Consider the following 26380-nt stretch of genomic DNA (forward strand, 5'->3'; position numbering starts at 1 on the left):
CTACATGTTCAAATATGACTATACCTTCTTTATAAATAACCATAAGAAACAGATAATACGCTAATTGCTGTACACCAGCAGTTTCAGTTATTACAGCACATACATGATGAAACGTTATCTATCCATTAATTACTATGAATATGAATACTTCAGCCTCAAGGAAAGGTACACGCAAAATGATATTACTTCTTTAAGTACGTAAGTTAAGGAAGATGAAAGTTTAGAGAGAGATGGTAGTTATATTTGCACAACAGTGTGAGTGTACTTAATGCCACAGAACTATACACTTAAATATGTTAATGGTAAATTTTATGTTATGTAAATTTTACCACAATAAAAAAAAAGTAGGAAACAAATTACAACACATACATAATTGTAGTTGTGATGTTTAAAAGGTATCAAGCGAGATTGGAAAAAGTAAAAACACTGTGTTTGGTCAATAGGACAATCTGTAGAAAATAATTCTGTTTTTTTTCACATCACTTAAATAATACTTCAGTTGCTAGTTTAGCAAATTACATATGTTTGTGTATGCATGTGTGCATATAAAAAGAGATTTGAAATGATAGACAAACTTTTAACAATGGTTATCTCTGGTTAAGAGAAAACAAGAATAGAAATTCATCTGTATGCTTGATTTCTTTTAATCTGTAGGCATGATTTTTTAATTTAAAAAGTATTTTAATATTTGAAAATAGAAATAACTCAAAAAGGATGAAAAACAAACCTTAAAGGATACAAACAGAAAATTCCATCTATATATCTAATTGTTAACATAACCACAAAGGAAAAAGACTTAATTCAAGAAATTTTTAATACAACACTCTGACTACATCCTTTTTTAAAAAATAAATTTATTTATTTATTTTTAAATTTTTGGCTGCATTGGGTCTTTGTTGCTGTGCACGGGCTTTCTCTAGTTGCAGCAAGCGGGGGCTACTGTTCACTGCGGTGCACAGCTTCTCACTGAGGTGGCTTCTCTTGTTGTGGAGGACGGGTTTTAGGCGCACGGGCTTCACTAGTTGTGGCTCGCAGGCTCTAGAGCGCAAGCTCACGGGCTTAGTTGCTCCGTGGCATGTGGGATTATCCCAGACCAGGGATCGAACCCATGTCCCCTGCATTAGCAGGAAGGTTCTTAACCAATGCACCACCAGGGAAGTCCCTCTGACTACATACTCTTAATGAAAGTTAGTCTAAAGACAAAAAGCATGGTAGAGCAATTGTAAATTTTACATCGCAATTTTGTTGTTGGAATGACACTGGTATAGTTTATTCTGGAACTTTTTATGTATATTATAAGATAGAGCAAATGAATAAACATGCTAATATTGCTGGGATCCAGGGTTCTCACCTTAAGAGAAAGGAGATACAATGATGGAAAAGGGAAAAGCGTGGGAAAGACCCTGTGGTACTGACTCAGAACAGATGGATGGATGGGAGAGAGGGAGGGAGGGAGGGAAGAAAAAGAAGAAACCTAAATATTTTTGCCATCTCTGTCCACTGAAAGGGCCTAGAAGTTGTGACACTCAAGTAGCCATGAGCAAGCTGGGCACCCAGATCTGGGACGGGATAGGAAAAGAACAAGATGGCCCTGGACTATGTTATTGTACCTCAAGTGAGGAAGTGCCCAAAGGACTGGGTTGGGGGGTGAGGGGGTTGTCCAAAAGGCCCAAGAACCAGGTTAAAGGTGCCCCCACTGGCCAAATGTGAGACAGTGTGAGCAACAAAAAGAAAACTGAAGGTCATACAACTGATTTTAAGAGTTCAGGGGTTCAAAGTGATACTGAAAAATGGGGTGTCCTTAACAAAAGAATGTCAACTAATAAATATACGAGGAATAATAACTACAAAACCAGCATTTTGCAACCATCAGCAAAATAAATCATTCAGCAGGAATCAACAATTGATGCTAAAATCATAGCATAAAATTTTATTGGACAGGGCTTCCCTGGTGGTGCAGTGGTTGAGAGTCCGCCTGCCGATGCAGGAGACACAGGTTCGTGCCCCAGTCCGGGAAGATCCCACATGCCGCGGAGCGGCTGGGCCTGTGAGCCGTGGCCGCTGAGCCCGCGCGTCCAGAGCCTGTGCTCCGCGACGGGAGAGGCCACAACAGTGAGAGACCCGCGTACCGCCAAAAAAAAAAAGAAATTTATTGGACAATAGGATGTTCATACCGTCTCAAAGTATCACCCTGTGGAGATTACCACGAGGAAAAGATGACTACTTTTGCAATGTAAAGAGATGGCAGACAGCACCTTAAGTGATCAAACAGTATAAGCAATTCTCAGGCAAACTAACACTGCATGTCTCCTGATGTGCACTGTAGTCTTTGCACCAAAAATATTTAACCTGAAAAAACAAAAAAACCTCACAACAACAACAAAATAAGGGACTCTGGAGAGCGGTACTGCGCTAGATTAAAATAGGATTAGGAGACACGCCAGCCAAAAGCAGTGCGTGACCCCTGATTGGACCCTGCAGCAGGACAGCATAAAGGATATCTGGGGGAACTTTGAATATGGGTTGTGGTTTCAATAACACAAATTTATCAACATTAGCTCCCATGGGTTTCACATACGTATGCTCTTTCGGAAGTTTTGGGAAGCGATGAGCATTACCTTTGACGGGTTAATTACAATATTTCTAGCCGAGCCATGCTCGTCTCCAGTAAAGGCGGGCTGATTGTTGAAGCCTTGCTTTACATTCACAGCGGTAAGTTCATCCTGTGGGTGGAAAGGTACTGATTAGTCCGAAGGATGTCAAAGCTCCAACTGAAGCCAACATCCCGTAGCCTCAGGAATGACGAACATTGCTATGCTCTGCAGAAGAGAACTGTTCAACACTCACCAAGGAAAGAAGCAACAGAGGTTTAAAAATCAATATATACATGTGTAGAGAGAGAGAAAGCAAATGTGGCAAAATGTTAACAACCATTGCCTGTAGGTGAAAATTCTTCACGAATAAAATTGGAAAAAGGAAAAAAAAAAAAAAGCAACCTCCCCCCATAAACGTAAACTCATAGAATGTGCAGACTGGGATTGTTTCTAGAGAGCCCACAGCTTGACCGCCCCTGTGCACGTCTCTATGCTATGTTCCAGAAAACTGGCTCACTCAACTTACCCAAGACCCCACAGCGAGTTAAAGACAGGAATGAAGGGCTCCTAGGCGCAAGGCTTGTGATAACTACACACACCACAGCCCTGCAACTGAGGGGAAGTTTAGAGCTTGCCAAGCTGTCCGTACATCTCGGCTCACTTCACCTTTACCAATTCTGAGGCAGATGGTAGGCGCGTGTCTTCATGCCTGCTTACAGATAAGAAGAGTGAGGCTCGCTCAGCTAGTACAGTAACTGGACAAAGCCAGCACTGAAAGACCATCTTCTCAATCCTAGACTAGGAAGAGAAATTTCCATGACACTGTGCACCAGAGTACAAATGCCACAGGAAAATGTGGTCTAAAAATACACAGCCACAATTCGTACCCTCCTTAAAAAAGATCTACTGGATAGATATAGGAAAACTTTCCTTACCAAGGTCACAACACATCAAAAATAGCCCAAGGCATTTAAAAAAAAAAAAGACCTTCCCCTGGCCAGATCATTGAGTTATAGAACTAAATCAGAGTTCCCAAAATACAGACTTGAAAGAATAAAGGGGAAAGGTGTGCGTAAATGAAGCCACCTTCTGCTCCCCTCACTTCAGGCCAAGAAGTGGTCTCAGTGACACCTGGGGTAATGGTAGCAACAGCACAAGAATATACACTTATTCTTCACAAGTAATTGCTGTAAGTGTAAAATGAAAAAAAAAAATCAACTGATCAAATCACTGCTATGATTAGGCAGAAAGCCTTAGGCCAAAATCGTTAACGACATAGAGCACCTGAAAGGTCACCTTGGCTGAGAACCGGGGTCTCCTGGAGTCATGCCATGTAACTTTACTTAATTGTGTGTGCTCTAGCTAATACCTTGGCTAGGCACAGTTCTGGTGGGCTTTCAAAAAAACCCACTACAGGAAGCTTAGCTCTATGGTAACCAAGTCTCCTCCCAGCACGGAAGGTAGCTGGAATTGTGATCCGCACAGAAAATGAGTTGCATGTATATATCAGAAGACATCTCAAACTGCTCCCGCATTTTCAAATAAATTATTTGGAAATCTAGGGCAAAACTACATAATGCATATTTTAAGTCAAAAAAGTGTCAGTCAACTGAAATAAAGCAGGCATGCTAATGAAATTTCTGCCATCTCAGAGTCTAAGGAAGAAGGGGGACACGTGGTGTCACGAGGGGAGTGGGACAAGAAAATGGAATTTTTATCTGTGCTTTAGCATCAGAGTAATACAAGAAACACTAATTGAGGAATAGCTTATGTTTTTACTAAAAATACGTCCTGGGTTAATCAAGAGGGAATGTGTGAGGCTTTCAGGACCAGTTAGTTCCATTTAGTACTGCTTCAGTTTCTATTCTAAACTAACCCCTGCTCAGCTAGCTGCCTGTTGTGACTGACTGCTAATAAGCACTGGCCTGGACAGACATGCCACCCGCGCACACACACACACACGCACACACACGCACAAATACACACACAGAATCGCCAGAAGGAAAAGAACATGGGACCACGGTAACAAGTCTGTCAGCCACAACAGATTTTCCTCAAACTAGGATCCACACAGGTACGGCTGGGAGCCTTGAGTGCTGAGAACTTTCCAAACTTGTATTCTCACTTTCATGAAAATGCATCCGGAATCTGAGCGCTTCTCACTACCACCGATGCCTCCCCCAGGTCAAGGCCACCATCACCTCATGCTTGGACACTGCAACAGCTCCTAACTGGTCTCCTTGCTTCTACCTTTGCCCTCTGAAGGCCACATTCAACACAGCAGCCACAGGGAGCTTTGGAAAACTTGAGTGAGATCACGTCACTCCTCAAAGCCTGCGATAACTCCGTACCTCAGAATCCGAGCAGAGGCCCTATGAGGTCCTACAAGTCCCTGAGTGATCTGGCCCCTTATATCTTTCCGACCTCATCCCTGATCACACTCCCCTTGCTCACTCTGCAGCTCCTCAAGTGTCCAGCTGGACGACCTCCAGCCTCAGGGCCTTGCATGGTCTACCCCTTCTGCCTGGATTGCTCTTCCCTGGTTTCCACATGGCCAACTCTCTGGTCACCTTAAGTCATGTCCTCGATGAGAAATCTGATGACCCTATTTGAAACTGGAACTGCTCACCCCATTCCCTTCACCCTCGCACTCCTAATCGTCCAATAATCCATAGCATTGATCACCTAAAACCCCACGTAATTTACTTATGATGTATCCTGTCTGTCTCCCCCACCAGAAGGTAAGGTCTGTGAGAACAGGGGTCTTTATGTTGTTCACAGAAGCGTGCCAAGAACACAGAGCAGTGGCTGGCACAGAGCACACAATATTCAATTCACAAAATATATTCAATAAATATCTGTCGAAAGAGTAAATAAGTGAATGATAACCTGTTTCGAACAATTCACGTAAGTATATTCTGAATCACTACCCCATGACGTTGAGGTCCCTAATTCTGTGCGGATTTATGACTAGAGCCACTTAACCTCTCAGAGCAGTGGCTGTCACCCCCTCAAGCCCGAGGCACCATCCTAAAAGCAAATATTTTTAAATGCCCTTTTTCCAAGTCTGAAATGAAATTCATAGACAATAACTTACCAACATTTTTTTTAAAAATCAATGTAATGCCCTCACTCTAAAAGTTTTTTCAAAATGAAAGTAAGTTGTAACAACATAGGTACTTGAAAAGGAAACCCTCAGGCATACACAACAAGACCTCTACTACCCAAAAAGTGTGGTCCATGGGCCATCAGCGCTGGCTCGTTAAAAATGCAGAATCTCATTTCAATCAGCTTAACAAATTCTCCAGGTAATTCATGGACACATTAACCTTTGAGAAGTGGGGCCCTAGGAGACATCAAGAATTAGTAAATGTTTGTTCCTATACCTAGAATCACCATAAATGCAGACTGATACAGGTGTGCTGTATTGCTATTTCAAATGATCAGAACAGCATGATGTGAATCTTCTGTAACGGTGAAAACTCTTAGTAAAATTTTCAAACCGACAAAATAAAATCTTCTCCCAATATATTAAAACGCAATCGTTATATTCCTCAGAGACTCAGTGTATACTGACTGTGTATTAAAATCATGCCCAAAAAATACTTTGAGATCACATGTAAATAGATTCCCACCTGGAACAGAGAGAAAACAGCTTTGAAAGTTTGGTGGCACATATGACAATCCAGTGGGACACAGGACAATTCGCCATTGAGGACATCTAGCACCCCGGCCCCGCCCACTAAAGGGCAGTAGCACCTCAACTGTAGGGACAGCCGACACCTGCTCCCAGAGTGTCACCACACTCCCGTAGAAAACCAAAGTTCACTGAGAGGACTGCCTCTGAAAAGGGGAATCCAGGTTTCAGAAACAGGGAGTGTCACACAGGCTCTGCTCCTGCTGCAACACCATGACGATGGGACGTCCAGCTCCAGCCACGACAGGCCCCTACAGCTCGCAGCTGTGGCTACAGGTGGAGGCCTTGCTGACCCCAGGGTAAGGATGACTAAGTGGAAATGCACACAAGGGGGACAAGAGCCCAGGCTCTGCAATCAGACTGTCTGAATTTGAACCTCCAACTCCACTGAAGAGTGACTCAAAGCAAGCTCTGGAACGGTTCCCGGGCCTCAGTTTCCTCAACTGTGAAACAGGGATAGTAAGAGTTTCTACTACTATTATCTCCATAGCCCGGTTGAGGAAATAAAAAGCAGAGAGGTTAATTAACTTACCCAAGGTCACATAGTGGTAAGGAACTCCAAAGAATCCACGTTCCTAGCCACCACGCTCTATGAACATGGCCAGCAATAATTACTACTGCTGCTGTCTGTGTCGTATTTCTGGTTCAGGAAAGTGATAACCTGAAGCTTCAGTAAGCACTCAGAAACACAAAAGATCTGCTTCAGAAATTAGAAAGACCTTGGCCTTCAGTAGTGGTTCTTAAACTTTTGCATGCATCAGAATCCCCTGATGGGTTTGTTAAAGCACAGCTGCCACTGGGGCCCCTCCCCCAGAGCTTCCAATTCGATAGGTGGGGTGGTACCCAAGAATCTGAATTTCTAACAACTTCCCAGATGAGTGATGCATCCAGGGACCACACTTTGAGAGCCCCTGACATAAAGATTTGGAGTTGGTGGCTTTCTAGAAAACCAGGGCATTCTCATGCCCAGCATCAGGGCTGCACTCACCACCAGGGAGAAACTCGATGCTCCACCTTAGCTCAGGAGCAGGAAGTCCCAAGAAGAAAAGCCTGGTCAGAATTCTCTGCCACACCCCTGTCTCCACTCCAAAGGCGCACACACAAAGCTACACACACACACACACAACACACACACACAACACACACACAACGATCAAGGAAGAAAACAAGTTAGAAAGTTTCTCTTTCACTCCTTTAACTTCTCATAGACCCACGAATAAACGCACCGGGGCTGCAGAGCGCGCAATTAAATCAGGAAGCTCACAGAGCTGAAACGGAAGGCTGGAAGGCGCGTCTGTTGACGTTCACTCACGCAGAACTTTAGGTCAGCTTCCTAGAGAAACCAAGTGAAACGGAGGTAAAAACCAAAGCGTCACAACCAAAACATGCACCCTGACGGTTTTTCTCCTCAAGTTTCTTTAAAGAGTGAAAGTCCACAGCAAGAATCCAAACACTGAGTTAAGAGTAAGATTCAGATTCCAGAGTGTTTACTATTGTTGTTTAGACACAGTGTTTCTCAAACTCCGGTAAGGCACAAACAGACCCCTTTGAAAGGAAAAAACATCCTCTCTGACCCCAGGATGCGTGATGAACCCAATTTGGGAAAATGAGATAGGACATGGATACTTAACGGCATTAGGCAGCGCTAAGAGATTCAGAACAAGATGTAACGTGTTATACGAACTCAACTACAAACTTTTATGACACTTTGCTCTGAAGGCCTTTGCCAAATCTAATCAAGCAAATATGTAAGGGAGAGAGTCCAGATTTTAAAACAGCATGCCTCTCAAATCCCCAAGCCAGGGGACACAAATAGCTTCCTCTTGCACTAACCTTGAACCTCTTCAAAGATTTTTCTAAATAAGAGAGGATAACCGCCAAAGTCCTTACCATGGTCCTTACAGAAACTGAAACTTGTTTTGCTACACCTAGTCAACAATTCTCATAAAAACTAGAACCGTCAGCTGCTACTTTGCCTATTTGCAAAGCTGAGACAGCTAAATCCCTCAAAACTTGGGGACACAACCAACCACGAATCACGATCTTAGCACCAAATCCTTTCCAGTAGAAGAACTCCTTTGTTGGAGGTTGAAAATTTTCCCATTGTACAATGTGGGGAATAAAGAAAACTAAAGTGCCAACCATGAACTCAGAGAGTTTTAAATGTTTTTGTTTATCATTAACAGCAGTGGGGACAAAACACTGTACACACATGTGTGAGCCCTAATACCTACTCAGACAAGAGACAACGCTAGCTGAGAACACGCATTCTGCCTGGTGGCCTGGGGCAGCGGTGCACCAGGCCAGGCAGCATATGATTTCAACAGGTTTAAAACGGAATTGGTCCAAAAGTAACCTCAACACAGAGAAAAGAAATCTCGGCCACTTGGTCATTGGCTTCAACTAAAATGATAAGCCTTAAAGCAATTTTAGGGAGACAGGTACCCAGAGACAAACAGAAAGAAAAGCCTAGAAACTGGCCCATGTTCATATGGAAGGCCAGCATTCACTCTGCATTTTTGTATTTTGTACCGATACAAAAGTCAGACCTTCGATATTCTGGGTGAACTCCAAATGCATCCATAAATCTCGCGCATTTACCTTGAACTTCAGAGAATGATGTTATTTTTTGGATCGCTTTCAAAGCAATCTTTTAATTGCAATAAATGTTTCATCAGGAAAGTGAAACCATTTTGATGCCAGTTTGGAAATTGCTTAAGCTCTTTCTCACTCAAAAGGGGAAAAAAGTCAGTTTAGCACAATTTTCAATGACCATCTCAAAAGCAGATAATAAATACACACACACAAGGTGCACACACACTTAACCTCCTCCAGACTTCTCATCTACCGCAAAGAACACACGCAGAGATGCCCGATTTCCTCGGTCACCTACTTGCATCTAACACACTAACTCAATGACTGTCAACAGACTGGACAGAAATGCCCACCAGGCATGACAATGTCACAGCAGTAGTTGTCTCTCTATGCACCAGTTAGGCTGTTAGCTAAGGTCTTACCCCAAACAAAATTTTTAAAGACAGCTTTATAACTGTTTTCCCTAGCTTGTCCACCTCTCTCCCAGAAGAGTGTTCTCTGAGACCCCTGAGGATGTCTGCAGATCCCATCTGAGAAGTGAGGCTATAATAACACCCATCATGGATAGATTCAATAGTGGTTTTTTTTTGTTTTTTTGGCCTTGCCATGCAGCATGCGGGATCTTAGTTCCCTGACCAGGGATCGAAACTGCGCCCCTGCAGTGGAAGCTCAGAGTCCTAACCACTGGACTGCCAGGGAACTCCCAGAATCAATAGTCTTCAGGCAACACTTAGGGTTAGCAGATACAAATGACCCAAGAGATAAGGGAAAAATCTTTCTCGCCTCAGACCTCATCATTAGCCAGTTCTATCCATACTTCTCTCAAAACATGTCTCACATCTAGTCCTTCCTCTAAAATAATACGTACAGCCATCTCTCTACCCTGCGGCCACTGTCACAGCAGGCCCACGTTGCTGCTCTTCACACACCTCCCCTCCTCCGTCCTGACCTTTCCTCAACCTAGCCTGCCCACTGGCCCCTGATGAACCTTCCTGAAACAGGTTTTCTTTTCTGCTCTACCCTATTCGAAAGCCTCAGAGGCGTTCCACCCACCCCACCCCACCCCCACCCCGCAGGACCGAAAGAGAACAGAAGCATCTAGCACGACACTCTACAGATCCTCAATAACATCTGTGGGCCTTCGCTGCACCTAACTCCAGCCTTGACTCAAAACACGATCACCGGGCTTCCCTGGTGGCACAGTGGTTGAGAATCCGCCTGCCAATGCAGGGGACACGGGTTCGATCCCACATGCCGCAGAGCAACTAAGCCCGTGAGCCAGAACTACCGAGCCTGCGCTCTAGAGCCCGCGAGCCACAACTACTGAGCCGATGCGCCTAGAGCCCGTGCTCCGCCACTGCAATGAAAAGCCCACGCACTGCAATTTAGAATAGCCCCCCGCTCGACGCAACTAGAGAAAGCCCATGTGCAGCAACGAAGACCCAACGCAGCCAAAAATAAAAATTAATTAATTAATTAATTTTTTAAAAAAAACCACAATCACCTAGGATGGGCATTAAACCCCTCGAACAACCAATCTCCACTTCCCAGTCTCACTTCCATTCTGAGTGTCAGAATCACAGAGATCTGAGTTTGAATATAGAGCCTTACCTATCACAGGGAACAACGTAAGTGACCTCTCTGTACCTCAGCTCCTTCAACTGAAGTAAGACAAGAATAACTCACAGGGCTGAGGTTACATAAGATAAAATGTACAAAGTTTAGCACAGTGCCTGGCCCCATATTAAGTGCTCCATAAATGGTGGCTACTGGTATAAAAAAATTAGAGCTTTTTTTTTTTTAACTTACATTTAATCTACTTGACTATTATATTCCTTGCCACATACACTGTCTTTTCAACCTCTAAGCCTTGCCTGATGCCACTCCCATCCCCTGGAGTACAGCATGAAATCTCTTGCCTTCTTCAAACCCCAGCTCAGGGCTTCCCCTCATTTGATCAACAAATAACGAAGTATACATCACGTGTGCTAAGTACTGGGGATTCCACAGTGAGCAAACTGCAAGTGTGATAAATGCCCCAAGGAGAAGTACTACCTGCTCAGAGCACACATGATAGGGGCCTAACCTAATCTGAGAACTCAGAAAAAACTCCCTGAAGAAGTGGTCTTTGAGCCAAACTCTGAGTCTGAAATAGGAGTAAACTAAGTTAAGAGGAGGACCCTTACAATAGCAAGGTTGACATTTTGCGTGAAGTGATATAATACTAACTCTACGAAGGCCACGAAAAGTTAGAGGTGTATACTGTAACTGCTTACGCAATCGCTAATAAAAATAAAATGTAAAGAGGTAAACTAAAATGTCAACAGGTAAGTTTCAATTATTTTTAACACAGTTTAATAATCCAGAAGTAAAATGGTAAATAAATCGAACCACATCAGTAATTGGGTTAAGATTCCAACTAAAAGACAGGGATTGCTAGAATGGATAAGGAAGCAAAACCCAGCTACATGCTGTACTTTAAATATATGAAGACAGATAAGGTGACAGAAAACTGATGGAAAGAGATATATACCATACAAATGATGAACGTAAGAGGGCTGGAGTGGCTATATTAATACTGGACAAAGTCAACTTCAAGAGAAAGAGCATTATCAAAGATAAAGAGGGGCACACCATAATGATGAAAGGGTCAACTCGTCGGGAAGACGTAACAATCACGGGCACTGTGTGCCCAACAAGAGACAGGAAGAGCGTGTGTAAGGTCTGTAGGTCTGGGAAAATGAAAGAAAGAATGCTGTCATGGCAGGAGCAAAGGGACGCAGGTGTGAGGTGAGACTGGGCAGTGGGTGGGGATAGAATACACAGGGTCTTGTGGACCAAGTAAAGGACTTCTATCTTTACAAGAGTAAAGGGTTTTACCCACACACCTATGGTCAGTTAATCTTCGACAAAGGAGGCAAGAATATACAATGGGGAAAAGACAGTCTCTTCAGCAAGTGGTGCTGGGAAAGTTTAACAGTCACATGTAAAAATCAATGAAGTGAGAACACACCCTCACACCATACACAAAAATAAACTCAAAATGGCTTAAATGCTTAAACATAAGACATGACACCACAAAACTCCTAGAAGAGAGCATAGGCAAAACATTCACCAACATAAATCGTACCAATGTTTTCTTAGGTCAGTCTCCCAAGACAACAGAAATAAGAACAAAAATAAACAAATGGGACCTAATCAAACTTACAAGCTTTTGCACAGCAAAGGAAACCATAAACAAAACAAAAAGAGAGCCTATAGAATGGAAGAAAATATTTGCAAACCATGAGACAGACAAGGGCTTCATTTCCAAAATATACAAACAGCTCATACAACTCAATAACAAAAAAACAAACAACCCAATCAAAAAATGGGCAGAAGACCTAAATAGACATTTCTCCAAAGAAGACATACAGATGGACAATAGGCACATGAAAAGATGCTCGTCATCACTAATTACTAGAGAAATGCAAATCAAAACTACAATGAGGTACCACCTCACACCAGGCAGAATGGCCATCATTAAAATGTCTACAAATGACAAATGTAGGGTGTGGAGGGCATGGAGAAAAGGGAACCCTCCTACACTGTTGGTGGGAATGTAAATTGGTGCAGCCACTATGGAGAACACTATGGAGGTTCCTTAAAAAACTAAAAATGGAGTTGCCGTATGATCCAGCAATCCCACTCCTGGGCATATACACAGACAAAACTATAATTCAAAAAGATACATGCAACTAACACAACATTGTTAATCAACTATGCTCCAATATAAAATAAAAACTAAAAGATAAATTAATTTTTAAAAAAGATACATGCACCCCTACGTTCATAGCACCACTATTCACAATAGCCAAGACAGAAGCAACTTAAATGTCCAATGACAGATGAATAGATAAAGATGTTGTACATATATACAACGGAATATTACTCAGCCATACAAAAGAATGAAATAATGCCATTTGCAGCAACATGGATGAACCTAGAGATTATCATACTAAGTGAAGTAAGTCAGAAAGAGAAAGACAAATACCATAGGACATCACTTATATGTGGAATCTAAAATATGACACAAATGAACTTATCTACAAAACAGACCCACAGACACAGAGAACAGTTGCTAAGCGGGAGGAAGGCCGGGGAAGGGATGGATTGGGAGGTTAGGATTAGCAGATGCAAATTATTATATGTAGATTGGATAAAAAACAAGGTGCTACTGTCTAGCACAGAGAACTGTATTGAATATCCTTTGATAAACCATAATGGAAAGGAATATGAAAAAGAATGTATAGATAGATATGTATAAGTGAATCACTTTGCCGTACAGCAGAAATTAACACAACATTGTAAATCAACTATAATTAAATTTTTTAAAGAAAAGAGTAAAGGGTTTTATGCAGTGGGGTGACATCATCCAAACTGAATAGGTCCACAGTGGAGACAACTGATTGGAGCCGGTCAGACCAAACAGGAGGCCTGGGGGCAAGGGGATTGGGACGGGTTAGAGGCTCTCTTAAGAGCTGAGACGTGAGAAGACGGTAGCTAGGACCAAGACAGAGGCAGAAAGAAGGGGAAGCATGGAGGGATATTTACGGGGCTACTCAACAGGGCTTTTGGTAACATGTTGGATGGAATGACAAAGAGTGAGGTTATCAAGGATGTCCCCGGATTTCTGGGATGGCAAGAGCTCTTAAAACAGCGTATAGCAGTGTTAGGGGAATTTTTGGAGGGAAGAGGAACAGATCACAAGTTCAGTTTTAAATGTTAACTTTGAGGGCTTCCCTGGTGGCGCAGTGGTTTAGAGTCCGCCTGTCGATGCAGGGGACATGGGTTCATGCCCCGGTCCGGGAAGATCCCACATGCCGCGGAGCGGCTGCGCCCGTGAGCCATGGCCGCTGAGCCTGCGCGTCCGGAGCCTGTGCTCCGCAACGGGAGAGGCCACAACGGTGAGAGGCCCGCGTACCGCAAAAATAATAAATAAATAAATAAATGTTAACTTTGAGGTAGCTGGCAAAACAAGATGTTTGTTACAGACATTTAGAAGTCTAGAGTGCCCAGAAGGTAAGGTCCAGTACCAGACCAACCAGGGACATGCGGAGGAGGGTCTAGAGACAAGCCCTGCAGGCACTGAATTGTGTACCCCGAAAAGATGGGTCAAAGTCCCAACCCCTATACCTGCGACCTTATTTGGAAATAGGGTCTGTACAGCAATCATCAAGTTAAGATCATGCTGAAATCGGGTGGGTCCTAATCCAACAGCACATGGCTGGTGTCCTTATCAAAGAAGACACAGAAGGAAGACGGAGGCAGAGGCTGGAATTATGCTGCCACAAACGAAGGAAAGCCTGGGGCTCCCAGAAGCTGGACGAGGAAAGGAAGGATCCTCCTCTAGAGGTGTGGCCCTGCCTCCGGAGCTGTGGGAGAATTTCCATTGTTTTAAGCCACCCAATTTATGGTATTTTGTTTAGGCAGCCCTAGGGAAGTAAAAAAAATCCATGCAGGAGAGGAAGAGGGGAAGCTCTGCCCTATCCCTCAAAGCAAGACTACCCTCTAAAACCAGGATCCAGGCCATGTGGCAGCAGCAAGGGTCTACAACGCAGAGTCTACGGCTGAGAAAAGCAGCAGCGCTTGGCTCTGTAGAAGGGGACACCCCGGCGCCCTGCATCACAACAACAGGCACTGATTTCTGCTTGGATCTCTTCTAATTGACAGGTCACTTAACAGCTGTTTGAGAACTTTAGGAAAAAAAAAGGCGGGGTAGTGGGCTGTTTCCCCAACACAGCCAAAATGCTTGTAAGAAAAGGCACTGTCACCAGCCTCCTGAAGAGAGAGCCAAGGGAAGGGGCCAGACTGACTCAGGGGAGGCAGGACTCCCCTAAAAGGCCACCTAGCATTTCCCCTACCCCCACCAACATCTCTAACATCAGGGCCACATTTGCATCGAGGCCACATCTGAAACTCAGGTCTTTACACATCCACCCTTGTCTACACGGCTATTAATATTCACCCCCATCCAAACCACACCTGCAGGCCATCAATCACTAACGGTGGGGACTCAGACGAACCCCAAAGGATATGAGCTCAACACAAAACAGCAAGTCCTATCTTGCACACCTGTACCGAGCAGCAGGCAAAAGAGAAGAAAAGAAAACCATGGTTATAGTAATACTACTCTACTCTCTGGCCTTTACGCAGCATATTCACGCCCGTCTTCCTAAAAGCCAAATGGCTCTGGCAGGATGGGCGCCCGTTTACAGGCTGAGAAACTGAGGCTGAAGGTGGGGGGGCGGGGCAGTGAAATGGTTAAGCGGCCACGTGAGAATCAAGCCTCCAGGAGGCCCAATGTGCTCTCCAAGAAGTTGAGATCTTGGAGGAGATCAGTAGGATTCCAATCAACCTCAACTAGAATCCTGGCTCCCTCCTTTCCTGTGAAATGGAGATCCACCTACCTTCCGTTGTAAAGGATAAGAGGAAATCGTATGTGAGGCACTCAGCGCTTTAAAACTGGGCTCATGGGAGTTCCCTTGTGGTCCAGTGGTCAGGACTCTGCACTTTCACTGCCAAGGGCCCGTGTTCAATCCCTGGTCGGGGCACTGAGATCCCACAAGCCACCCGCCGCGGCCAAAAAAAAAAAAAAATGCTCATCACGGTCATTATAACTGTGATTTTTCACCAGGCAGCACATCCAGGCCCACACCACGCACCACACGTCCGGGGATTCAGCCACTCTCCAAAAAGCGAATGGGAATGTCCACCGAGTAGGATGTGCTGAACACACGAGACTCTGGGGCCCGACTCCCCAGGAGAACCTCCCTCATCCTTAACCATGAGACAGGCAGGCCCTCCCGCTCCACTTAAAGTGGGAGAGACTTTGATTCAAATTACCTCCAAATACACTTAGCATTTATTCCACTCCTATCTAAATAATTGTAGCCTATTAATTCATATTCAAATCACCTTCAAATGCATGTCACCCTCTGATATCAAACACCTGGATGTGGCTCTCAGGAAAATTGTAGGAAAACTGCCAGAGAAAACTACTTGAACTTTTAGATTTGCAGACGCATAAAGCAGGAAAGGGGACTTGAGGTGTCCAGAGTTGATTCTGCCCAGAACTGTATTTAAGGCAGCCTCAGGAGACAATTTTCTCTTTGGATCCCCCATTGCTCAGGTAAGTCACCGTCCCACACAACTCATGCATTGCAGTCACATCTTAATGTAAGCTCTTCCTGTAAATCATATTTTTCACTTAGTGCTGAATCTGCCTCCCACTGGGCTAGGTGATCTGAGGGCAGAAAAAACAAACTCAAGCCATGGTTTCTGTCCTCTGAAGTTAACTGTCCGGTGGACTGACTCACTGTGCCCCTTACCTGGGTCCTCCTGTTCACTTCTACCCTACGCCTAACTGCATCCCTCATGCCACGTGCCTGTAGGAAGGCGTGTTGTGCGATTTCCACTAAATGAACTGCAAATTCACAAAGAGGAAAACTTCTTGGGTGATAGGGATGGAACGGGCGCCGGAAAAATCTAGTAAAACTGCAGAACACCCTTCTTCCTGCCTGGGAGGGAGAACAGAGATTGGGAATGTCTTTTTTTTGCTGGTGGTGACGTTGTTCATTTGTTTACCCGGAAACAGAGAGGCTAAACCTACAGTTTTGAACCAAGAAAGCAAATGTCCGTGAGTCCACCTCCGAAAATGTAGTCCTAAAGTCAACCTCTGTTAACACCTCTCAGCCTCCACCCTTTTTATTTTCGGGAGGCTTGCTCATTCCCACCTCTTCCGTGGAGCTTAGCCAACCTTCCAAGCAGTCTGGCGGTTCACCGCCACCAAAGCCGCCCGTGGAGGGCTGAATAACAGGTATTGAAGGCGAGGTTTAAAGCATGGGACAATAAACCAAAAGCCCTTTGAGTCATCAGACCTTCAACTAAACGTTTCGTGCCGCAGGGTGAGTGAGGTGAGTGGGGAGGGGTGTGAGGGGAGGGGAGTCCGAATATTCATTCCAATCTAGCCATCAGGTAATTCTAGATACCTGCCATATCTCTAAAGACTGAGCACAAAAAGGTGTCACTCTGAGATGCTCAAGCAACAGGACCTACTACCACCCCAGGTGAACGGTGTCCAAGAACTCGAAGCATTTTCCGCACTCCCCTCGCCTTCATTTCCTTTGACCAATTCGTCACCGACCGCCAGTTCCTCTTCTCCAGTCCTATTTAAAGCCCAGATCTGTCGGGCTCTTTTTACTTCATGCTTTGGTTACTACAGCTGCCTCCCTCGCAGCCTCCCCGACTCCACTCTCCCCATCCGGATTTATTAGGCATGAGCTAGTGAGATAAATCTGACAGCGGGACCTCGTGAACTCGTCACCACCACCCCGCAACCGCAACCCGCCAGGACTCCAGGACTCCAAGCCCCATCTGCAGAGACACTGCCTTTTCCCCTCCATGCCTCGCTCATCCTACCTTCAGCTCTTTCTTAGGAAAGAAAGGGTACAACCTGCCCCGGCTCACTCGGGTCCTGCCCCTCACACCTACATCCTCCACGGAGACCTCCACGTATTCCAACCCTCTCTTTCCTGAACTCACGCAGTATTTTTAGCCGCACTATACAGAGGGCAGAATGGTTACAGCACGGGCTCAGGAGTCCAATTCCAACTCCATCACTATGCAGCTAAAGGACCTTGGGCAAGTGAAGTGACCCCTGTGACTGCTCTCCTGTGCCTGTTTCTTCGTCTGTAAAAAGGAGGTAAGAGTACCCACCTGAGAGGTGTTTGTGAGGCTGACATAAAACCAAACATGTAAAGCACTCAGAATAACCAACACAATCAACGCTGTCTATCGTGATGGAACGCAGCACTTTATACCCCATACTGAATGTATACGCTATTCCTCAATTTTAAAATAAACAAAAACCAATGCATTAGTCATTTTTAAAACCGTTTTATGTGCGTCAGTGAGCCAGATGTTAATTTCTAGAGCTGTGCTACTCAGAGTGTGGTCTGAAACTGCTACCGGCCCTCAAGAATAATATGCAAAAATTGAGAGTGAGTGCTTGGAAACTTTCATAGCAACTTGACATTGCCACTACATTCAAGCAGCATTTCATTTTTCTAGTAATTCATTTTTATCATACATTTATATCAGTCTGCAACAGATTGAAAATTAATTTTAAAGAAACTTGTCCTTCACCATAGATATTTTGAGAAGCGCTGTTCTAGAGGGGACAGAAGCAGACTTCTATTTCTTTCCTACACACCCACATCGCTGAGTGCTGTAGGAGGCACATATCAAGTACTAAGTAAATGGAAGTATAACTTCACAAACATTTTCGATTACTTAATAATGACTTAAAAGCAGATCTCATGTGAGTAGTCGAAATGTAAATAGTGTCTCCAGTTCACGATCATTTTTTTTCCCAAGGAGTTGACATTTAGTCTAAAATTGACCAAAGAGTGAAAACAGCTCTGACCCCAAAAATACTTTCCATACTGTCTACTAGCAGCACTGTGTAGAGCTTTAAAAAAAGAAAGAAAAAAAGAAAGAAAGAAAGAAAAAACGCTAAGCAATGTCAATATTAACCTTCCTCACAGAACTCAGGAGAAATATAAATTATTTCGCACTGTCTTGGACATACCTTTGATAGAGCCTCTCTCTATACCTTTACGTAAACCGGCATCTTAGCAAAAAATTCCAATGACGCTTCAGACCAAATACATTTTCCTTAGTTCTTCCCTGCTGCCAATGCCTTAAAATGGTCCTAATCTCAACAACCTCATTAGATTAATCCATGAATGAAATGGCTGGAAAAGGAAAGCAGCAAATTCCACCAAATTTGAGTTGACAACAAGGCGGCATTTGCGTAGCTGAGCTGTGGCACATTGGATGTGGGTTGAAGGCTGAGTTAATTCTTGCCGAGGAAAATCTTTGCACATTCAAACTAACGCTGGAAATGCTTGCAGAAAATGAAAGGTAAACAGGGAGTCCTGTATACGTCCTGCATCCCGTCCTTTCTCAGAGGCAGCAATGCGTAACACTACATATAAGGTGCCACTCCCAGTAGGACCTCAGTCCCCTGGTCCCTGGACCAGGTCAGCCTTGCTCCAGCGGACAGCCCTCTCTCTCCAGCAGATTTAATCTCTTCCTCTCTCTAACTGTCCCCAAAATCTACAGATATGTTCAAGTTGAGGATGCAATACGCTCTTGCTTTACTGAACTACTTGCAATTCCTCCAAAGACTGTGTCCCGTTTCCCATCTCGGTGCCTTTGCTCATACCCTCTGCCCAGAAGACCTTGTCATCTGAAAAACACCCACATTTCTGAAGACTTTTCTCATCCTCAAGAGAGATGACCCCTCCCTCATTGGTTTCTGCCACCGCACTGAATGACCTCAGGGCTCTGCACACAGGACTGTCATCTCTCCATGCAAAGCTCCTCAACAGTAGAAACCATGTCTTACATTTCCTGGCATCACGGTGCCCTGTACACGGCTTCTGAGAACCATTTGCTAATAATGACTGCCCCGTTACCAGGTCCAGTCAACAAATATTTCTTTAACCCCTACGGTACCCCAGACCCCCTCCATGCCGCTGGTCATCAGTGGAGGGGGGGGGGGAAGGACATCGCCCTTGCTTCATGAAACATACACTGGTTGGAGGACAGAGCACAGAAGAAAAGCACAAACGGTGCTGAGGAGCAAATCATCACACTGCAGTGACAAAGAGAAGGCAACCAGGCGGCAGGAAGCACACGTGCAAAGGCCCTGAAGGGGGAACTGCCAAACTAAGAGGAGGCCAAGGAGACACTAGCTCTCCCCTTGGACCAGTGCTCACCCCCACACCCGTCTCCCTAACAACTCCCCTCCTCGGAGGTCCTGCTGCCAAGTGTCTAGAGTCTGCCTCCTCCTCCCTCCCTCTGCACATGCTCAACAGGTAATCGCAGCCATGACTTCAACTAGCCATGCACAAATGACACCCAAATCCAGGTCTGTTCTATTGCTCTACAGTTCAACCTGGATTCCCCAGAGGCATCTCAAATTGGAAATATTTTTTTTAAAAATGAACTCATTCTCTCCACTCTCCTCCCCTACCTTCCCACCCTTGGAAAAAAAAAAAAAAGTTAACAAGTTCTTTCGTTCCCTATGGCATGTTAGTTGAGGGGTACTATCAATCATCTACCTACCCAGCTGTGTAAGCCAGTGCTCTCCATTTCAAAGACCTCTGAGGTTCCCAAGAACTTTCCAGCTACATATCAGTGAGACCAAATTTTCTTCATATCCTTCAATCGAAACAACATACTCTAATAGACTAAATGGAGAACTAGATATGAGAATCCAGACACTAAAGAGATTAGATATGCAGAAATGTAAAACAATGCCACTCTTTCCACAATTTTTTTTTGATTTGGAAAAATAGTTCTTGTTCGTAAAATACATGTGAAACATGAAATTGGTTTATTATTTTTTAAATGAATTAATACATATTTCTAAAATTTCTCAGGTATAATTTCTAATATGGTAAATATTGAGATATAACTTACATGAAAGCTCTATGGCATCCTAAATGAGGTTTATTATAAAGGGGTCCTAAGATCAGAGAGTTTGGGAACCACTGGCCTAAGCTAAAAATGTTGGTACAGCCTTGTACTCGTTCGTCCCTCTCACCAAACACATCCATTTTGCCAGTTCTGCCGCCCCAATAACCTTTCTCCTAAATTCTCTCCTACTCTTTCTTCCCAAGCCCAGGAGGCCAAAAGGACCCACAAGAGACATCCCAATCAAATCCTGGAACCTGTGAGAGTGTTACTTACTCGGAAAAAGGGTCTTTATATATACACTACTATGTATTAATAGAAAGTAAATAACTAATGAGAACCTACTGTATAGCACAGGGAACTCTACTCAATGCTCTGTGGTGACCTAAATGGGAAGGAAATCCAAAAGAGGGGATATGTGTACACATATAGCTGATTCACTTTGCTGTACAGCAGAAACTAACACAACATTGTAAAGCAACTATACTCCAAAAAAAAATTAATTGAAAAAAAGAAAAAGGAAAAAGTGTCTTTGCAGATGTAATTAAGTTAAAGATCTTGAGATGAGATCATCCTGTGTTATCCAAGTGGGCCCTAAATCCAATAACAAGTGTCCTTATCAGGCACATCCAGAGAACAGACACACAGAGAAGGCCATGTGAAGACGGAAGTGGAAGTGAGACAGATGTGGTCACAAAGAGGCCAAGGGATGCCTGGAGCCACCAGAGGCCGGGTGCAGAAAGGAAACGCTCTCCCCTAGAGCTCCAGAGGAGTATAAGCCCATCAACGCTCCCTTCAGACAGCCGGCCTCCAGAGCTGCGAGAGAATAAATTTCCATCGTTCTGGGGCACCTGATTTGTGGTACCTTGTTATGGCAGCCACGAAAACCTGATCCACCACCCCCACCCCCGAGGCCTGGAACGTCAGTGACCACCTAGCTCGTCAGTCTTTCTGCCTCAGTGTGATCCTCAGAAGCACCATCCCTTCAAACTGAGACCCTTAGTCATCTGAAATCTCACTCCCCTAACACCCCTGAACGGCCACCTCGTGGCCTCCACACAGCACACAAAGGACCCCATAACTTGACCTTTCCTTCCCACTCTGACCCGGGTGCCCCTTGCACGCCCCATACCACACCTCAGGCTCACAGCACAGCCCACGTTCCTCCTGGCCTGTGACCCTTCACACCACACCCTCAGCCCCCGCCACTGCTACGCACCCTCCAAGTCCAAGGCTCAAAATCTCCTCCTCTACCAGGTCCTGTCAAAAAGCGGGTCACTGGGCTTCCCTGGTGGCGCAGTGGTTGGGAGTCCGCCTGCCGATGCAGGGGACGCGGGTTCGTGCCCCGGTCCGAGAAGATCCCACATGCCGCGGAGCGGCTGGGCCCGTGAGCCATGGCTGCTGGGCCTGCGCATCTGGAGCCTGTGCTCCGCAATGGCAGAGGCCACAACAGTGAGAGGCCCGCGTACCGCAAAAAACAAAAAAAAAAGCGGGTCACTGCCGCTTGTCTCCACAGCACTTCGAACATTCCCCTCAAATAACATGTGAAACACTGTATCCCGTATTTACAGGTCTGTCACTCCCTCCAGACCAGGGTTTCTCAACCTGGGAACTACTGACGTTTGAGTCCAGATAAGCCTTTGTTGTGAGGACTGTCTGAAGTACTGGAGAGTGTTAGCGACGTCCCCTGACTTCTGCCTACCAGATGCCAGTAGCAGTTAACACACGTGTGCATGCACGCACACACACACAGGCACCCATAACTGGAACAACCCAAAATGTCTTCAAACACTGCCAGTGTCCATAGGGGGCCACCCCAGATGAAAACCGCTGCTCTGTACTGAAACCTTTGGGGGCCCAGGACCATACCCAATGCTCTCAGCATTTGTTTTCACTTTCATTCGTAAAAGACATTTTGAGTCCGAGGTTTGGTCCAGGCACTGTGCTCAAAGCCAGAGACAGAGGAGGAAATACAAGTCTTAGGCCCTGTCCTCATGAAGCCACGGCTGGCAAAATGCCTACAAGGTGCTCAATAATAGTGACTGGATGACAGAATCCGTTTGGCATGAGCACATATAGTCATGCTTCCTTCAGAACACGGCAAATAAAACCCAGGGGCTAAAATTTTTCTCCTCTTCTCATGCCCGAGCATTTCATAACTAAGGGGGATCCCTTTGTATACAGAATGCCATGGATAAGTGTCACTCCCTGGAAGTGGGCAACTGGTGCAGCTTGTGTGTTTGTATCTCCAAGAGAGCTACCCATAAATAAAGGAGAATCTCAACCAAGAAAATGAAAACTGGACAGGCTCAAGCCCCAACACAGCCCACAAAGGCCAGCGCCAGAGCCATCTGCACCAGAGGCCATGCACAGGGCTGAGAACCTCCCACCAAAAAACAGGACGACAAGAGCGCCTGAGCTGAGGAGACACCACACAAGGTTCTGGCGGGCTCCGAGAAGATCAAGTAAATGGCTAGCTGAACAGTCCCCAGCTCTCACAGAGGCACTGGGTACCCTAAAGTGCAGAGTAGTTCTCATTGCCAGGGCAACACAAGGGTGTTTACCAGAAGTGGAGGCCGTGTACAGAGGGGAGGCCAAGTAAAGCCGCAAGAACAAATCAGGGCACACGAGTGCCTGGCCAAGATCTGCCTTCACGAGTCACTTTAACCTCTCTGGGACTCAACTTCCACTTGTACTGAATGAGGAAAGTGAGAGCGACCTATCTCTAAGCTCCCTTCTAGCTCTAAACACATCTGGTTCCCCCCCAGAATGATACAGACCCACAGACTCTCCCTCTCCAAACAAAACCCAATAGGGATCTCCCTCCCTTCCCACCAACACTCTTTCTGCCAGAAATGGAAACAAATGAAGGAGCCGTTTCCACATCCCCTCAGCTTCTGAGAGGCGCTCTGCAGAATTAAGCACCAAACAGACAAGGTACAGGTGATCTTTGTCTCTTGCTGTACTTAGGAAGCCGGACAGTAGGAGAGTTCTGGGAATGTATATTCTCTGGGAGAAGAGGCTCATGCTGTGATGGTTTGAGGGGGACAAAATAGAAATGGGAAGTACCATGACAACCTTCGAATGCTTTCAGACACAAGAAATTGACAACGGGCCCACCAATGGTTTAAACCATGTGGACACCTCTTGTTTACTTAACAAGGAGTCCAGGGAGAGGTGGTCAAGGTCAGTTCAGTAGCTTAACAATTTCATAAAGCCACTGAACCACCTCCACTCTTCATCCATAGGCTCACTGCCTCATGGTAACAAGACAGGTGCCCTAGCTCCAACCATCATATCCTCTTATTAATTTTCCAAAGATAGGAAGCTAAGGAGCTATCAGGGCATTAAGAGAAGGCACTCTCTCCCTTGCCTGTACTTTTTTCAGCAAGGAAAAATATTCTTCTCCAAAAAGTCACAAAGCAGATTTCTATTAAATCTCTTTAGCCAGAATTCAGTTATATGCTCACCCCAAGCTGCAAGAGAGGCTAAGAAAGTGGGGATTTGGCTTTAATTTTTTTTTTTTTTTTTTTTTTTTTTTTTTTGTGGGAAGCAAGTAGGGGAAACAGGGATAAGAATGATGGTAAAGTAGCCAACAAGGCATCTGGCACATACAACCATACCCAGCACCGTGTGGGGAAACGCTTCACAACCAGCTTTCAAAAGAACTAAAACAAAACAAAAACTCCTAATGCGTAGCATTTGCCAATTTCCTTGGTGTAAATACTCCCTTGATGCCAAATTTCAAGTCACCAGCATGATATTAACCAGCTCACAAAATTCCTGAAATTTTAATAATCAGCTGGTACCACTGAATTGATACCTCAACATTTGGTAAAAATTAAGTTTACAATACTCTTTCCACATTCAAAACACTCTAGATGACTAGGTATTATTCTCTCCAGCTCATAGGTGAGGAAAATGACACAGCACCCCAAATCACACAGCTTAAGTGGCAGGGTTGGAATGTTGACCTAACAGCCCTAACCCAGCCTCATCACAGCTTTGACACGTCACAAGTGCCTATACCTACACCCTCAAGATCCCTCTGCCTAAACCTCAGCTCAAGGGGCTCTAACGTGGTTTGGAACCAACAACAAAGATGCACTCCAGTAAACCCAATCAAAGTTACCTAATAATTATTAAGTTACTTCCTCCAATGACACTAGTAGTGCACATTTATTGTTAACAGTGGAGAATACAGATTAGTACAAAAAAGAAAATAAAAATCACCCCTACACCCATCCTTAAAAGAGAGCAATTGTCTACGTGTGGGTGATAATCCTTCCAGATTACGTAGACATATATTTTTAAAGTAGAAATCATGCTATTGGGTAACATAATGACACTCTTCTTTTTAATGTAAATTTTCCAAAACAGAGAAATAGAGAGGACTGTACCATGAACTCCCTTGTTGTCATCACCCAACTTCAGAAATCCTCTAAAAACAATGAGAAGTCCAAGCGTTTCCATGTTCCCTTCTCAGAGTGGAATGTGTAGGAGGTAGGCGCCTCCCTCCACACTTCCCTTGGATTTCTCTCCTGCCTGGCCTTCCCCACTCAGACTCTGAGGTCAGCCCTTCTCCAGGCTTAGGCCACCAGCTCCTTTCATCGCTGCTCAGAGAACGCTGGGGAAGGGAACTTGGAATCCTGCTCACTCTTCTTATGGATCCCTCTACCTTCTCTAATTCCTGCCTAGTCTGTCAAGAAGCCTCACAGCTGGGGTTCAGAACCTCATTAAAGGAGAGTTTCAGAAGAAATACATCACAATTCTTTGGAATTTCCAACTTCCACTTACTCCATTCTCCCACCTCTGTTTTATTTTCACCTGGATGGATACACACCCCTGAGAGGCACTGCTAACCGGTTCAGCTGAAATCCTAGGGCTCTGCTTATCCTCATTTTCTCCCACTCAGCGCCCAGCCAAGGCAGTCTGCCTTCCAGACCTCACTTCCTGGTCCTCCGTCTTCCTAAGGAATCACATTTTACCTCTACAGGTGCCAGACTAAGTGAAATACCCAACAGGCTAAAGGATGGTGGCTGTACCCCAAATTAACAGCTTTACATGAGTCCCCAAAGAGCCTAGTTGAAAGCCCAGTCCCAAAGACAAATACAAATTCTGTAGCCCCCAATAAGTTCAAAGAACATGCTCATGGGACAAAGCAAGAACGGCTCCCCTGAGCCCCAAGTTTAGCCCAGTGCACACAGAAGGGAGCTGTGGCTATTTCAAGCCCAAGGCATGGAATTCTCGTCTGCCATTCCATGTACGGCTGACAGAAAACAAGCCTATGCTGGGAATCATGGGTATTAGAACAGAACTTCAGGGGGGACAGTAGCTAAATGCATTTGCACTATACTAACACTCTGAATAGTGTATTTGTCTGAAGACTCCAACACATCAAATAGTGGGGAGCAGGCGGGAATAAGGGGGGAGTCTGGCTTACAACGGTCTCTACAGGTAAAGACACAAACTAAAGCAGTGGCTTTCAAAACTTCGTGTTTTTGGGAATCACCTAGAAAACGCGTTTAAAATGCAAATTCCTCAACCTCCTTCCCAGAAATTCTGAGTCAGCAGGTCTGGGGTGGAGGCGGGCGCATTATGGCGGCATTTTTAAGGAGCATCTTTGACAACGCTGCTGCAGGTGTTGGCAGTCCCTGAGAAATGACAGCTACTTGCGTTCCTCCGCCACAAAGTTTTTGTGGCAACACTCTTGTGAGCAGTGGAAGAAACAGGGCCTCTCACCCAGTGCTTTTTACACTGGTTCTGGCCTAAGAGTCTCAGGAGGAATAAGTTAAATACACAGAGGCCCGTCCCAAACACTGCTATTCAGGGAGGTCTATGATGGGGCCCTGGGGCCAGCCAATTCATCTCAGGGGGAAGCTTTCTCCCTCAACATCTCCGCCCTTTGGTGCCCCAGGCAACTGGTCAACCTGTCCTCTCATCCCGGGCAACTTCATCAACATCCTCC

The 26380-nt window shown here is 45.0% G+C and overlaps 1 protein-coding gene across 1 annotated transcript in view; it reads right to left on the reverse strand.

Moving 5' to 3' along the window:
* MED12L (mediator complex subunit 12L) overlaps positions 1-26380 on the reverse strand; it is a 327546-nt gene that overhangs the window by 294224 nt on the left and 6942 nt on the right. Inside the window, exon 3 of the mRNA XM_019934361.3 lies at positions 2619-2723. Within this exon, the coding sequence (XP_019789920.2) occupies positions 2619-2723 (105 nt within the window). The remainder of the gene's footprint in view (positions 1-2618; positions 2724-26380) is intronic.

Source organism: Tursiops truncatus, chromosome 4, assembly GCF_011762595.2.
Source record: "Tursiops truncatus isolate mTurTru1 chromosome 4, mTurTru1.mat.Y, whole genome shotgun sequence".
In the NCBI taxonomy this organism is placed as follows: Eukaryota; Metazoa; Chordata; class Mammalia; order Artiodactyla; family Delphinidae; genus Tursiops; species Tursiops truncatus.